The sequence below is a fragment of the Anguilla rostrata genome, chromosome 8 (assembly GCF_018555375.3).
Source record: "Anguilla rostrata isolate EN2019 chromosome 8, ASM1855537v3, whole genome shotgun sequence".
Lineage (NCBI taxonomy): Eukaryota > Metazoa > Chordata > Actinopteri > Anguilliformes > Anguillidae > Anguilla > Anguilla rostrata.
This window is the reverse complement of record NC_057940.1, coordinates 49,319,995-49,334,749: the sequence shown is the minus strand read 5'-3', so window position 1 is coordinate 49,334,749 and position 14,755 is coordinate 49,319,995. Positions and strand designations below refer to the sequence as shown.

Here is a 14,755-nt window from a genome sequence, read left to right as displayed (position 1 = left end):
TCCATACCGACAGTCATTGGAAAATACAAACACAGGTCGATAGGTACAATATGATTTTTAGTTTATACCATAACACATTGAGTCCAGTTCACACAGTAAGCATTACTTTCTGACCTAAATCTACGCTAAGTCAAACTAGGAGGCACGACAAGCTGCAACATCAAGATGATCCAAAGTACAATATAAGTGCTGGATGGAGGTACAAGTAACTCCATCAAAACCAGCACACTAGCAGTCTACTGTTTACACAGACATGATACCCAAATATTTAGGGGTTCAAGCACTGCAGGTGCTGCAGTCCTATTGGACTTGTTCTGCTTTTTAAGGAATCACACAGAACCACAGGTGCCCTATTGGGATTATGATTTTTTTCTGCCATAAAAGTATACAGCAAAAATTGTAAATCAGAGCAACCAAATTTAGCAGGTGGGATCCCATTTCCACCTGCTACTGAGGTAAGAAAACCTGCCCAGATTGGCCTGATGGTAGCCCTATAGGAAGAAAGTGAATTTGTCTAAATTCTTTTTTCCTCAGATGCCCTGGCTCATAGTAAACAAGTCTGCCATATTAAATGTTTTGCTTATTTATATTTTCTGAAAAACACTTGAAATGCTACTTCCCCTACAAAAATGCACAAATGTGTGCGTATGTTAGTGTACAGCCTCCTAAGACCAAGTTCCATCAAAAACGGATGAATAAGGAGCCAATGAATTTTGATGTTGCTGTGGATTTTTACGAAAATGCTAAAACTTCAGAACGCAATGTCTGATCATCATGAAACGTGATAGACTTTCCTCATGGCACACCCAGTACTCATGCAAAATTTGTTTTGTTTGGTCAATAGGAGGAAAAATTTGAATGTCCATACCCTAGGCTACACCCCTAGACTGACTCAAAAGTGTGTATGTGCGTGCATGCGTGTGCGTGCGTGCGTGGTGTGTGTGTGGATAGGTTTTTGCTGTGAATCCAGTCCGATAGAGAATACATTTTGTTGCGACCAAATTTTTTTGTTTTCCCCCAAATTCCCAGAAAGAAGGAAGAGTTAATTTTGTTCATTAAACGCATATGAACAAATAAATTCATAAACGAATAAAAACATTTCTGAGCAAATCCCATGCAAATTGCCGTAGCTCAACTACAAGCAAGTTATCTTCAGTGAATTGATTAGTCTTTATTTGACAGTAGAACTTACTCAGACACACTTCCAGAACAGTGAGTCAGAGCAGATGAAGAGAACAGCATACTGGGTTCAGTTCCATCAGCAGCATTATCGCTGTAGCAACAGCAGCTCACATATTCAGAAAAAATTATAATGCATAGTCTTTAGTACGAAACATCTCATCCAAATTACTATTACACACACAAAACAGACCTTATACAGAATACAGAAAAAATATTTTGCAGACGGCAAGGGTTACAAAGAAAGACTTCGTAAAACAGAAATGGTAGTAGTATGTTATTTCACTACGTATCTTCAGAAAGTAAATTCACAAACTTGAGGAATAGCTAAATAAAAGTATCTGCCTTCTGTTGAGCTATGAGTGATATGAGGTGATGGTCTGTGTCTGTGTCTGTGCTGGTGGTGTTCCTGTGCTTTGAGTGATATGAGGTGATGGTCTGTGTCTGTGTCTGTGCTGGTGGTCCTGTGCTTTGAGTGATATGAGGTGATGGTCTGTGTCTGTGCTGGTGGTCCTGTGCTTTGTGTGATATGAGGTGATGGTCTGTGTCTGTGTCTGTGCTGGTGGTCCTGTGCTTTGTGTGATATGAGGTGATGGTCTGTGTCTGTGTCTGTGTCTGTGCTGGCGGTCCTGTGTTCACTCCAAGGCCTTGGCTGCTAGTCTCCACCTCTCCAGCCATTTCTGCAGAGTCAGACCCCCCTTCTGCAGCTCAGGCAGAGCAAACTGAGCAGGCTGCTCCCACCTGTACAGAGAGAGAGAGAGAGAGAGAGACAGTGAGTGAAAGAGAGAAAGAGAGAGAGGGAGTTGGGGAGACAGAGAGAGACAAACAGACATAGACAGAGGGAGAGAGAGAGAGGGAGTTGGGGAGACAGAGATAGACAGACAAAGAGAGGCAGAGGGAGAGACAAGGAAACAGAAATCAGAGGCAGAGAGTGATGACATCTCACTATGCCCAAGACAGAGTACAACCTATAACAACACAAGCTGTAAACACATGAGAATCCCCCCCCCCCCCCGGCGTGGTGCTCACCAGTGGGCGATGGCGCTGGTGACCGGTGCCCCGTACTGCAGGCCCTGGGCCGCACGCCGCCGCAGCTCTCGAACCCAGGGCAGCAGAGTCCGCAGCAGCTCCTCCTCCGCCTCCCGCACATTCTCTAAGAGGGCTGGGCACAGCACAGCAGCAAGCTGAGGATCGCAGTGGGACAAGCATCCACCCACCCACCTGCCCATCCATCCATCCATCCATCCATCCATCCATCCATCCATCCACCCACCCACCCACCCATTATCTACACCCGCTTATCCTGGGCAGGGTCCATCCATTATCTACACCTGCTTATCCTGGGCAGGGTCCATCATTATCTACACCCGCTTATCCTGGGCAGGGTCCATCCATTATCTACACCCGCTTATCCTGGGCAGGGACCATCCATTATCTACACCCGCTTATCCTGGGCAGGGTCCATCCATTATCTACACCCGCTTATCCTGGGCAGGGTCCATCCATTATCTACACCCGCTTATCCTGGGCAGGGTCCATCCATTATCTACACCCGCTTATCCTGGGCAGGGTCCATCCATTATCTACACCCGCTTATACCTGGGCAGGGTCCATCCATTATCTACACCCGCTTATACCTGGGCAGGACCATCCATTATCTACACCCGCTTATCCTGGGCAGGGTCCATCCATTATCTACACCCGCTTATACCTGGACAGGGTCCATCCATTATCTACACCCGCTTATACCTGGGCAGGGTGCGGGGGTGGGGGCTGGAGCCTGTCCCAGAGTGTATTGGGGGAGAGGCAGGAATACACACCGGCAGGCTGCCAATCTATCGCAAGGCACACACACCATTCACTCACACACTCATAACCATGGGCAATTTAGACTCTCCTATTAGCCTAACCTGCATGTCTTTGGACTGTGGGAGGAAACCGGAGTACCCGGACGAAACCCACAGGGACACGGGGAGAACAAACTCCACACAAGGCCCGGGATTCGAACCTATGACCTCCTTGCTGTGAGGCGACAGTGCTACCCATTCCTCCAGCAGCGAGACGGTTCTCGTATTAAAGCAGCGGCTGGGGGGGCTGTGATGCGGGGCGGGGCGGTTGTGTTTTCGGGCGAAAGAGGCGCTCGTACCCTTCTGGTCCGGGGCGGGCAGGAGCGCCCGCTGCCCCTGCAGGGTGGTGCGCGAGAGACTGCGCAGCTGCAGCAGCCGACGCAGGAAGCGCAGCTCCAGCTGCTGGGACACCGTCTGCGCAGTCAGCTGCTCCGGCGCCTGAGGGGAGCAAGGGGGTCAGGAACCAGAACATCAGAGAGTGAGTGTGTGTGTGTGTGTGTGTGAGTGTGTGTGTGTGTGTGCGTGAGTGTGTGAGTGTGTGAGTGAGTGTGTGTGTGTGTGTGTGTGTGTGTGTGTGTGTGTGTGTGTGTGTGTGTGTGTGTGTGTGTGTGTGTGTGTGTGTGTGTGTGTGTCTGTGTGGCGTGCATGTGCGCTGTGTGTGTGTGTGTGTGTGTGTGTGTGTGTGCTGTGTGTGTGTGTGTGCGCGTGTGTGCTGTGTGCTGTGTGTATGTGCGCTGTGCGCTGTGTGTGTGTGCGCTCACTCACCTTGTACATGGGGAAGGCCAGGCTCTCACACAGGCTGTGGAAGGTGGGGCAGTGCAGGCGGTGGATGGACAGCTGTTTAGCAGGGACTCGCTGGACACTGAGACGCACACACACACAGAAAGCAGCTCTCACTCAGGAATAAGCTTTACTGAGGACCCATCTCAGCCAAAAACACACCCAGCAACTTCCCGCTCTGCGTCCGTTAGGGAACAGAGAAACAACCCACAAAGAGCTAGGATTAAGACTTGACGCGCACTCCTTCTCCGTCGCCTCCCCCCGGCTCATACGCACCCGTCGGTGACCCTGCGACTGAGGGCGGCCAGCGACACGGAGCCCGTCAGCCGAACCTCCTGCGACACAGTGTTCCGGAGCGCCGAGGCCGCCCCCGCCACCGCCCCGCACCGAGGCCCCAGCCCGTCCTCCGCGAAGCGCCGGACCTGCGGGCGGGGCCCGTCCAGAACCAGCGGACGGCCACAAAGGAGGGATGAGAAAAGGAGGGAGAGAGAACGGACGAACGGATTGGCTCATTTCGAGAGTCGGCAGAGTTTCACAGAAAGGAACACCGGAAAGCAAAGTAACAGCTACCATCGCGGGAAAATGCGCGAATTTCGCCAAACAAACCCGCACAAGGAAAACAACGAGGACAAACACATCACATACAGCGGCATGTCTTCCTAAGGCCATTTTTGTCCCCTGTAAGGGACATGAGCCTCTGGTCTTGATCTGAAGAACCGCATATTCTCCTGTGCTGAAGCGCACACTAGAACGGACGCGCAACAAAAAATAAATAATATTTTTTGAAAGCATTTTCACTGCAACATGCTTTAGTCATCCAAGACATTCGCATCATCTAAAATACAATGAAGTACTTAAAAAAAAAAAAGGTTGGGCTGGGTATCAGGATGACATCACTGCGAGCAGCGTCAGACTTCCCTCCATTTTATACGGCCCTGTGAGTGGCGTACCTCGCTGTGCACACGTGAAAGCTCGCTCTTGGCGTTCGAGTTGGCCTTGATCAGCCAACGGATTTGCTCCTGCTTGTTAGCCTGCAAATAAACACAGAGAACAAAACAGAATTATGAAATGACAAAAAAAAAAAACACAACGCTGCTACAGGGTGTCATGCGAGATGATGACACAGCACCTAGTTTTCCTCGCTGCTGCTCTCCTTTCTTTCAGACACTTTGAGTGCACGTCGAGTGAAAGGGCAAGAGTACATGGCGATCCAAAAATAAACAAGGAAAAAAAAAGGCAAGTGGAGCCAAAACTCCTCTGCTCTCCAAACAGACTCCTAACCCAGGCCCAATAGCAAGAAAAAAAAAACCAGCCTAAAAACATTCACTGCAAAACCCCATCCTCTCTTTCTGAGGTCATGAGGTCTTACTTAGCTTCTGACTGTTAAGCGTGGACCTGGTGTGTGTGTGTGCGTCTAGAAGAAGCATTTCTTACTGAACAGTTAAAATACCAGCCATTACTACAAGCCATAACAGAACTAGGGTATAAGTGTCAACTTCTAGTTTTTATATTTGGAAGCCTTGGCCATGTTCACAGGCTAGTGGTCAGAGGTCTTAGGATAATGGGGCTGGCAAAATGGAGAGCAAAGCGACTAGCAAAATATTGCTCAGTTTCCTCCATTATAGGCAGTCGCGGTATATGGAGGAGAAGATGTTTCTTGTACCCATAAGGTTTCCTGTCGGTGCAATTGAGATGCAAATGTGTAACCTGCATTTGGTTTGTTTTATCCTTACTGGTATGCTTTCTGCCATTGAAGTGAAGGACATCAGACAGCAACTGAAATATATTTTGGCCCTTATGATGTATTTTATAAATGTGGACTTGAATAAAGAATCAAAATGTGTGTGTGTGTATGTGTGTGTGCGCGTGCGCGCGCATGTGTGTGTGTGTACTGTATGCTCTGTGGGGCGGTCGGTCTCTCGCTCACCACCAGCTCCCGGAAGGCCGTGATGCTGTGCCACTGGCTGCGCAGGCTGCGCAGGGCTTCCTGTCTGTCCTGGGCCAGCTGCCCCAGCTGCGCACACTGCTCCTGCACACTGTCCCTCTGAGCGGCCTGCACCACACACTGCAGCTCCAGCTCAAACACCGCCCTGCGTGGGGAGGGCGAGGGGGGGAAGGGAGGGAGAGAGAGGGGGGACGGAAAGGGATAAAGATAGACAAAGACATAGATAGAGGGAGAGAAATAGATATAGATGGACAGAGATGTAGAGGGATAGACAGAGGGAGATGGATATAAGCATAGAGGGATTGAGAGAGGGAGAGAGATAAAGAAAGAGAGAGAAGGAGAGGGATAGAGGTAGAGGGACAGAGAGATAGAGGAAGAGAAATGACATCGTAGGCAGATACCTCTTTAAATCTGGGTGTAGTCACTTAAATTTTTATTTAAATTTAAATTTCAGATCGAGAAGACAGCTGAGGAAGGCCGAAATGAACAATCACATTTAAACCGAATAATAGCGATACAACTGAGCCTTTTACGGAATAATCGTCTTTTTCCCGATTCTAAAAGTGCATTTTTGAGCCACCAAGGCCTTCCTCATGGAAGCTTCCGGTCCCTTTTAAGCTTCATGTGCTGGCTCTATTCCCTGGCCATTCAGACTCTCCACAGTGCACTAAGCTCAGGAAACCATATCAGGGACACAGGGTTTCAGGTGGGCCAAATTCAGGGGTGTAAAAACTCCAGTCCTGGCTGTGCCCCTTTCTGGAGGTTATTTCAGAAAGCGCGCGTACCTGGCCAAGGGTTCGAGCTGGGCATCGCCCCCCGGCGTTTCCAGCTGCACCTGCTCGCGGAGGGCGTCGAGCTGGTCCCGCTGCTGTCGAACCCGGGCTCGAGTCCGCGCCAGCTGCACCGCAGCCCGCTCCTCTTCCTCCCAGCCCCTCTGCGGGGAGATCGCGGGACTGAGACGCGCTGGAGCGAGCGCGTTTTGGCTAGCACGCACTCGCGCGAACACGCGGCTAACGCAAACTCACTCCAGCGCGCAGCGAACCGCACTCACGCAGCTAAAACACACTCGTGAGTACAGAGAGAAAGCATACTAACTGTAGCAGACAGCATTGACACACTTATTCCCGTATACAGATAAACCATACTAACTGCAACACGTGTGCTGGACTGAGTGTGCAGTGTACTCAGGTGAGTGTGTGCTGACGATGTATTAAAGTGAGTGTATTTCAGCTAGCATGCACCACATTTCATCCACACAGCTAAAGCACACTCATTAGAGCAGATAGCTAAAACCCACTAACTGTAGCAGAGAGCTAAACACTCATTCAAATGGATAGCCAAAGCACACAGTACTATATATATATATATATATAGTTACATCCCCCTGCCGCAAAATGGGGGCGCTGGCTGCCTCAATCTGTATGGGCCGGTCTGTCTGTTTTTAGGGACCTGCACTCACCTGCAGGAGACCTATGCAGGTGATGCTTTCCCTATATAAGGACCTCATCAGAAGGAGTTCTAGCTCTCTCTCTTGCTCCGATTGCTCACTTTGCTATACCCCTACTGGGGAGCACACGGGCCTTGTAACTGGGCTGTGCTCCTAGTCTTCGGACAAACCGGGCAACAGCTTCTCCATGTTTACTTTGGTTGTATGCAGCCGTAACAATATGCGTACACCCGTACCTGTAAAAGAGACTTCACTGAAGGCAGTTCCTCTTCTTCCCTGGAGATGTCCTGAAGCTGTTTGTTCTCATAGCGAAATCTGGTTCAGTGCACATTGAGAAAGACTGTAAAGCTATACCAAAGAGACAAACGGCGCTAGTATCTTCAAATGAATTCCTTTGACACATTTCCATGGACAGGTATGCTGATGTAGACAGAGCTAGGTTTTTATCACAGAGCAAGATGGAAAAACGTTCTTACCGAATTAAAGAATGAAGGGTCATTCTGTCTAAACGTTTTAGGGCTGGCAGAATAGCTTAAGCAAAAGGGCGTGTAACAAAGCATACTTTTACACGTGCCGTGAAAATGCTAGCAGCCTTCTTTTCTGTTTATTTCGGTGTGAAACAGAGCACAAAAGTGTGTCTGGTTCCAGTGGTTGAACCTTTTTTCAGCAGAAAATGGGTCTCGTCACACCAAGGACTACAAATCCCATCTTCACAGACATAAGTTTTGCTTTGCTGCACGTTCATGAACTTATGCAAATGTTATTATGACATCATTCTCCATTAACCAATGGGAAGAAACTTTGGTACTCCCATTAAGGCAGAGGGAAATGGCCCACCCAAAATCAATAAAGGGGCTGCCTGCTAAATATGCAGGGCGTAGCACGACAGAGTGAGCTTACCGCAGGGCGGCCATCTCTTGCTCCACATCCAGGGAGGAAATCTTCTCCTGCAGCGCCCTCTGCGTCCGGGAGGCCTGGTGCAGCAGCGCGGACAGAATGTGGCCGGGGGGGTGAGAGCGGATCAGGTCCTGAAAGGGAGAGAGAACAGAATTACGGGTGGGGGGTGAGAACGGATCAGGTCCTGAAAGGGAGAGAGAACAGAATTACGGGTGGGGGTGTGAGAGCGGACCAGGTCCTGAAAGGGGAAGAGGAAGAGCATTCAAGGAAAAAGAGAGTGAGAGAGAGAGAGAGACCGTAACGCTACCTCTAGCACCATAATGGTAGACTGTACCTTTTCCGGCATGCTCCAGTCAAAATTCCTGCAGGTTTTTAAAATGGTCGTCAAAACACTGAATTACTTTTGTTGCTAAATACATAAACTTTAAGGTGCAGCACATCTATAGGTGAATATCACAAATATAAAATCCATTTTCACTCAGGAACCTGCTCAGATAAGGGATTGGTGATGGCCCCCAACATCTTACAGGGACAGCAAGAGGTGTCACTGAATCAAATGCATCTTTTTTTCTTCTAGATTTGGCTCTGTACTCCAAAATTTTAGTTTGTAATCAAATTCAAATTCACATGTAGTTAAAGTGCAGATTCTCAGCTTTAATAAAATTATATTTTTATTGTATCATTTTAATTTTAAACTTGTGTAGATATTACAGCACTTTTATACATTATTGAGGTCACTGCACATCAAGCAAGAACATAATTTGTGGTAGAGAACTTGCGCAAGGTAATGTGGGAGACTAGTGGTATTAGCTAGCTTGTTCGGCTAGCTAGCAAACAGTGATCTGCTAGCCAGCTAGCAACAGCCCAATATAGCTTTTCTGCCTGTTAGCAAAGGGTTCAGGCTGACAGATTTGACCGAGCTACCTGCTCCCACAGCACCTGGTGTGGCTAGTGTCGCTCGGTCAGATGCTACCATAAATTGTGGTTGCATCTGACACTACCAAATAAAACATATAATGGCTAACCGTTCAGAACATCGGTGTCAGAATCCAGTCCTGGGGGGGCCACGCAGTGCACTTTTCAGCACTAAGTGCTTAAGCTTAAGTCGTTTTGCTAAACAATCCAACACTTTTCTCTCAGGGCTTTAATTAGCTGCTGAAACACAAGAACCCTGAACACGTGCTGCTTGCTGTGCACACTCTCTGCGCTACCCTACCTCCACAGCACTGAGCCAGTGCTGAAACACCACTTCCCTCTGCTCCTGGGGCAAGCTGGGGGTAAAGAGGAAAAAAACAAAAACCGGTGACTGACAGAATGGGTTCGAGATCAAGACAAGTATCGTTATGCAGTATATCATGCTGTGATATTAGCACTCCCTGCTATGTGAGTGTTATGATGTAAGGATGGAGATCTGGGCAGTGGGTGGGGAGTTTAAACAGCTGCGTTAGCAGGACTCACTGCTTGCCGGTGCTGTTCACGGCCTTCAGTTCGCTCTGCAGCAGCGAGAGGAAGAAAAGCAGCCTCTCCTCACACAGCTCTCTCACTGCGCGCTGAGAAGGGAGGGAAGGAGGGAGGGAGGAACGGAGAGAGGGAAACGGAGAGATTCTTACCGCTGGGTCATCTACCCTCAGGAGAAACAATGGGAAATTTACTTGCTTTTTTAGCTTTTCGAGTATGAATGTAAAGACTGAGAGCTGATGCGCTGAGGTGGCAGGTGAGCTCGCACAGGTAGGGTGACTCACCAGGACCTGCGGCTCGGGACCGGAGGGGCCCAGAGAGTCGCCTCCGTCGTCGGGCACAGCGCCGAACACCAGCTCCACCTCCGCTTTCCTGCCGAGACAGACCGAGGCATGTGGGAGGCCCAGCCCTGAGGCCCACGCGGGCGGACGGGACGGGCGGGTTTAGGGTGGGGGGGGAGTGGAACAAGGAGGGGCCCTTACCTGCGGAGCTGTCCCAGGGCCTGGGAGTGCCCGCCGATCCCGCGGCCGCGCTGGGTCAGGGAGAGCCGCTCGTCCGCGCAGCGCCGCCGGAACGCCTGCAGCAGCACGCTCCTCCGCCGGCTCTCCTCGTCCTCCGCCCAGCTCCCGCTCAGCGACCGCTCTGCAAGAGCGCACACCGACCGCTCGCTCAAACCAGCGACCGCTCGGTCAAACCAGCGACCGCTCTGTCAAACCAGCGACCGCTCGGTCAAACCAGCGACCGCTCTGCAAGAGCACACACCGACCGCTCGGTCAAACCAGCGACCACTCAGTCAAACCACCGACCGCTCGGTCAAACCAGCGACCGCTCTGCAAGAGCGCACACCGACCGCTCTGTCAAACCAGCGACCGCTCTGTCAAACCACCGACCGCTCTGTCAAAGCAGCGACCGCTCAGTGCCCACTCTGCAGATGTGGTGCTATAGGCTATCGATAGGAGGAAGTTTATTTTGTGGAGCTTACCGTCAGCAGCCAGCTGTGTCTCGGCCACATTGATCCGACCGTTCAGCTGATCCAGCTCTGCTTTCAGATCCTCAATCTCCCTTTGAAGCTCTTGCCTCCGAGCTGCCTCACTCTGCCCCTCTACACACTCAACCTGCAGGAACAGAACATACCACTTAGTACCACATCAGCACAAACACATACCACTTAGTATCACATCTACGCAAACACATACACATACCACTCAATACCACACAAACACATACCACCCAGTACCACATCCACACAAACACATACCACTTAGTACCACATCCTCACATACACATCCCACTTAGTATCACATCTACGCAAACACATACACATACCACTCAATACCACACAAACACATACACATACCACTCAATACCACACAAACACATACCACCTAGTACCACATCCACGCTTGCACATACCACTTAGTGCCACATCCTTACAGACACATACCACTTAGTACCACGTCTGCACAAACACATACCACCTCGTACCACATCAACACAAAACACATACCACCTAGTACCGCACCCACACAAACACATACCTAGTACCATATCCCCACAAACACATACCACCTTGTACTCTACACATCCCCCAAAATTCATGAGCAACGTGGAACTCAAATTAAGTTCATTTTTGGTTCACAAAACACCTTGCTTAAGCAGCAGTTTAATAATTAGACTTTCACATAAATTCAGTTTGGTGAAAAAATAAACGTATATAAATACATCATGTTGTCAAATAACGAGTGGTTGTGCAGAGTATGAAGGACAAGTTAAAAACCGACCGAACATGCATTTGAGACCTTGGGCTCTCTCACATACTGAGAACAAGCTAAACAACTGAACCGCAAGTCAATGACTTCAATTTCTATTGCTGCACAAAATATTAACCTCTGGACTCAAGCACTTCAACGAACCGAGTCCATATTCAAAAAACCATCAAGGCCTTTTATATTTTTTCTCAAACTGACAAATTTTAGGGGATTTTCAAGGACAGTGGGAGCTTTGGCTGCCACACAAACACGCACCATTGAAACCTAACATAAGCAGAAGTATACTGGTATATTATTACAACACGCAGCAAGTGTGAAGTGGGGACAGGGTGCACGGACGGTCTCACCTCCTTATCCTGCAGCATCTTGAACCTGAGGGATTACAGGGTCAAGGCTAACCACAATGCATGGAATCAATCAAACTTTCATCTGTTTTGCACATACTGGGCCTCATTCACAAAACATGTGTACGGTCACATTTTGATCGTAAGCTGCGTGTAAGAATGTTTCCAAGAACATTTTGCCATTCGTCTTTTTTTCTTTTCTTATTTGTATTTGTTTGTGACTGTTTCCTTATGCAAATCACATGAACAAAATTGTGCATAAAATCTACAAACGGCCAACATTCATCGTCTCATACATCTGAGATCTGCACAAAAACAAAAGTCTGCACGTCTGAACCTCATATTGTTTTTTCACAGGAACATTTTTAAGGACAAAAGTAAGAATAATCTAAGAAAGGTTTTGTGAATGAGGCTCATTGAGTCTTACAATTTGCAACCTTTTAAAGGCAGTCTACTAACTTTTTCCACACCACGAAAATGCTTTGTGCTCCTGATCTCTGCAAAACCATACCATTTTCAGGTGCAAATGCTGCATGGAGAGTATTACCATGACACATAGTCACAAACTGCCTATGTTGTAAATAATGCCTGCAAATGTCGTAAAAAATTGCACATCGGTTGAAGAAAAGGATACCACTGTAAATTCCCACGCATGACTTTCACGTTCCTGGAACAGAGAGAGCAAAGTCATCAAGACTGTGCTTGCCAGAGGAATGGGTTTTACAAAAAAGACGATACAAAACAGCGGGACAATAACATAAACAGACAACTTTAGAAAGATCAAAATGCAAAAAAAAAAATGGTTGAAATGTCAACTCACCTCTGATTGTAAATATGCTGGGTTATATATTTCCATATAGAGGCTCCTTGTCCAAGACACAAACTTAAACGAGACGAAAAGAGTATTACCGTTATGTCCTGTTGAGCACGTTGACATGTTTTACTCTACTTTGGTATTTTCAAGCTATGTCAAGTATATCAAGCTAAAGTCACCATTTCACCGGTGACAACAACAACTCGTTTTGCTGTCTACAATCCGGGACAAGCGGTGAGGGAAAGCATACACACTTACGTTTTGAAGTAGCTGTCATGGGGGAGCTGGTGCGGCTGTAATTTAAATTCTTCTATTGTCCACCGCTTTAGCTGCTGGGGAAGGCTCCTGTCGCTCATGTTGGCACTGCACGTCACACGAAAACAAACCCAACAATCGGACTTCTACCCCGTTCACTGGTATTCCTCAGTATAATTGTACCAACGTAAGACATTTTACGACAACATTGCTTAATAAGGTCCTCGCCGTGCTAGAATTAGCAAGCTGGCTAGATCAGTGGTTCTTAACCTTGTTGGAGGCACCGAACCCCACCAGTTTCATATGCTCATTCACCGAACCCTTCTTTAGTAAAAAATACTATGTGCCCACTAACTGCAGACTAGACTGAGGGGTGGACCTCTGCGGCGGAGGCTCCACCGAACCCCTGAGACCGACTCACCGAACCCCTAGGGTTCGACCGAACCCAGGTTAAGAACCACTGGGCTAGATAAATAGCTTCGTTCGCTGAAATTAGATTTTGTTAGCAAGGACTGTAGTGAAAGTTAATGTAAAAGTGTAGTAAAAGTAAGCTTTCTAGCCAATTAAACAGCGGAATATTGATGTAACCACGGCCTGTCATTAACCTGAAATGATGACATAGAACACAATGTAAATTTTACCAGATCCTTTGTTTCCGAAAGTTGGTAGCCTATTTGCTGCTGACACACATTCGTTCAGTTTCCAACTTCCCGCCGCAGAAAACAACTCTTCTTCTTCTTCTTTGGTTTTGGCTTTGGTTTTGGTTGACGGACGGTAGAACCTTTAACGTGTGTCCACCGCCACCTACTGTGCTGGAGTGCGAGGCCGCCGGTCCTGGTCTACCTACATTCAATTATTTTGCTTAAACCTGCTACTCTAAGAAAACTAAAAAGAGCCTTACCCACCACCCTTTCCCCTTCCCTTTCCGTAATATCCCACATATACTCCATCCCCGCCCAGTTTTTCTGACCCTTTCAAACAATTTCTCCCTATTTACATCATGCAATTCATAAAACATCAGCACATGTTCTACCGTTTCATCTACTAACACAAATCACATAACCCTGTTTCATGTCTCCCAGTCAGTCTCAATCTACTCCATGTGATTTCCCCTCTCCTTCAATTCCAATTCCCCACCTCTTCCTTAACAGATTGGTGCATATTATAATAATTCTTCCCTTTACCACTATTGCCCCATTGATTTAGCCAGATATTGATCCCTGATTAATTGATAAATGACTTGACTTCTCTATGGCCCAGTGCTACCAGTATATCGACCCTCTCTTCTCCCAGAACTCTCGGCCACAGCATTCGGGTTCTCATTACCTTCCACCCCAACATGAGCGCCTCAACCCAGCAGAAACAAACCACCACTCCCATCCTCTCTAACCCCATCAACATTACCATTGTCTCTACAAGCAAACCCCCCTATCTAAGCTACCAGACTCCAGACTATTCAACACTGTTGCAGAATCAGCATATCACTACTCTGAGTGGTTTTACCTCCTCTACTCCTTTTAATCCTATAATCATAGCCAGCATCTTAGCTGCATGCACTGACACAAGATCGGATAGCCCAGTATAATGTGTGAGATCACATTCTGGGATATATACCCCCTGCTCCCACCTTGCCACTGGCTGAGTCCTTAGATGAGTGAGTATACTAACAGATGAATGGCACTTAACTTCAACATACCTCTCCACACATCAACTTACATACTCTCCCTCACCCCATTCTCTTCTGGTGTCAATCAAATCCAAATGGGAAAAAAAAACATGATGGAACATTTCCTAAGGTATTGACAAGCCCTATTTCTATCTCTTCAATTCCATTTTCAGCCATTTTTTGTTTCCCTTCTCTTCTCTCCCAATGGTACCTAGTTGCCATGACTGCAGGATGCCTTTCTGATCTCCCACTCAACCTTGCCCAATAGGCTAGTGCAAGTCTATCTCGCCTTAACTTCAATGGCCATTCCCCAGTTTCAACCTGCAGTGCCACAACAGCTGTTGACCTGAATGC

The 14,755-nt window shown here is 48.0% G+C and overlaps 1 protein-coding gene across 2 annotated transcripts; it reads right to left on the bottom strand.

Moving 5' to 3' along the window:
* Nucleotides 1-1,156: 1,156 nt before the first annotated feature.
* Nucleotides 1,157-13,519, bottom strand: haus5 (HAUS augmin-like complex, subunit 5). 2 transcript variants are annotated; one of them, XM_064348528.1, is made up of 20 exons: nucleotides 13,377-13,519; nucleotides 12,739-12,843; nucleotides 12,487-12,549; nucleotides 12,301-12,333; nucleotides 11,670-11,694; nucleotides 10,536-10,668; nucleotides 10,036-10,195; nucleotides 9,838-9,925; nucleotides 9,554-9,645; nucleotides 9,312-9,366; nucleotides 8,099-8,226; nucleotides 7,435-7,513; nucleotides 6,537-6,685; nucleotides 5,734-5,896; nucleotides 4,757-4,837; nucleotides 4,083-4,228; nucleotides 3,792-3,888; nucleotides 3,326-3,464; nucleotides 2,209-2,341; nucleotides 1,157-1,920 (listed from the first exon to the last, which is right to left on the bottom strand). In XM_064348528.1, the coding sequence occupies exons 2-20, from the start codon at nucleotides 12,834-12,836 to the stop codon at nucleotides 1,815-1,817; spliced, it is 1,968 nt and encodes a 655-aa protein (XP_064204598.1). In that variant the 5' UTR covers nucleotides 12,837-12,843; nucleotides 13,377-13,519; the 3' UTR covers nucleotides 1,157-1,814. The 2 variants fall into 2 exon arrangements, with proteins under 2 accessions (XP_064204598.1, XP_064204599.1); XM_064348529.1 differs by having other exon boundaries at nucleotides 13,341-13,437.
* Between the last annotated feature and the right edge of the window lie 1,236 nt (nucleotides 13,520-14,755).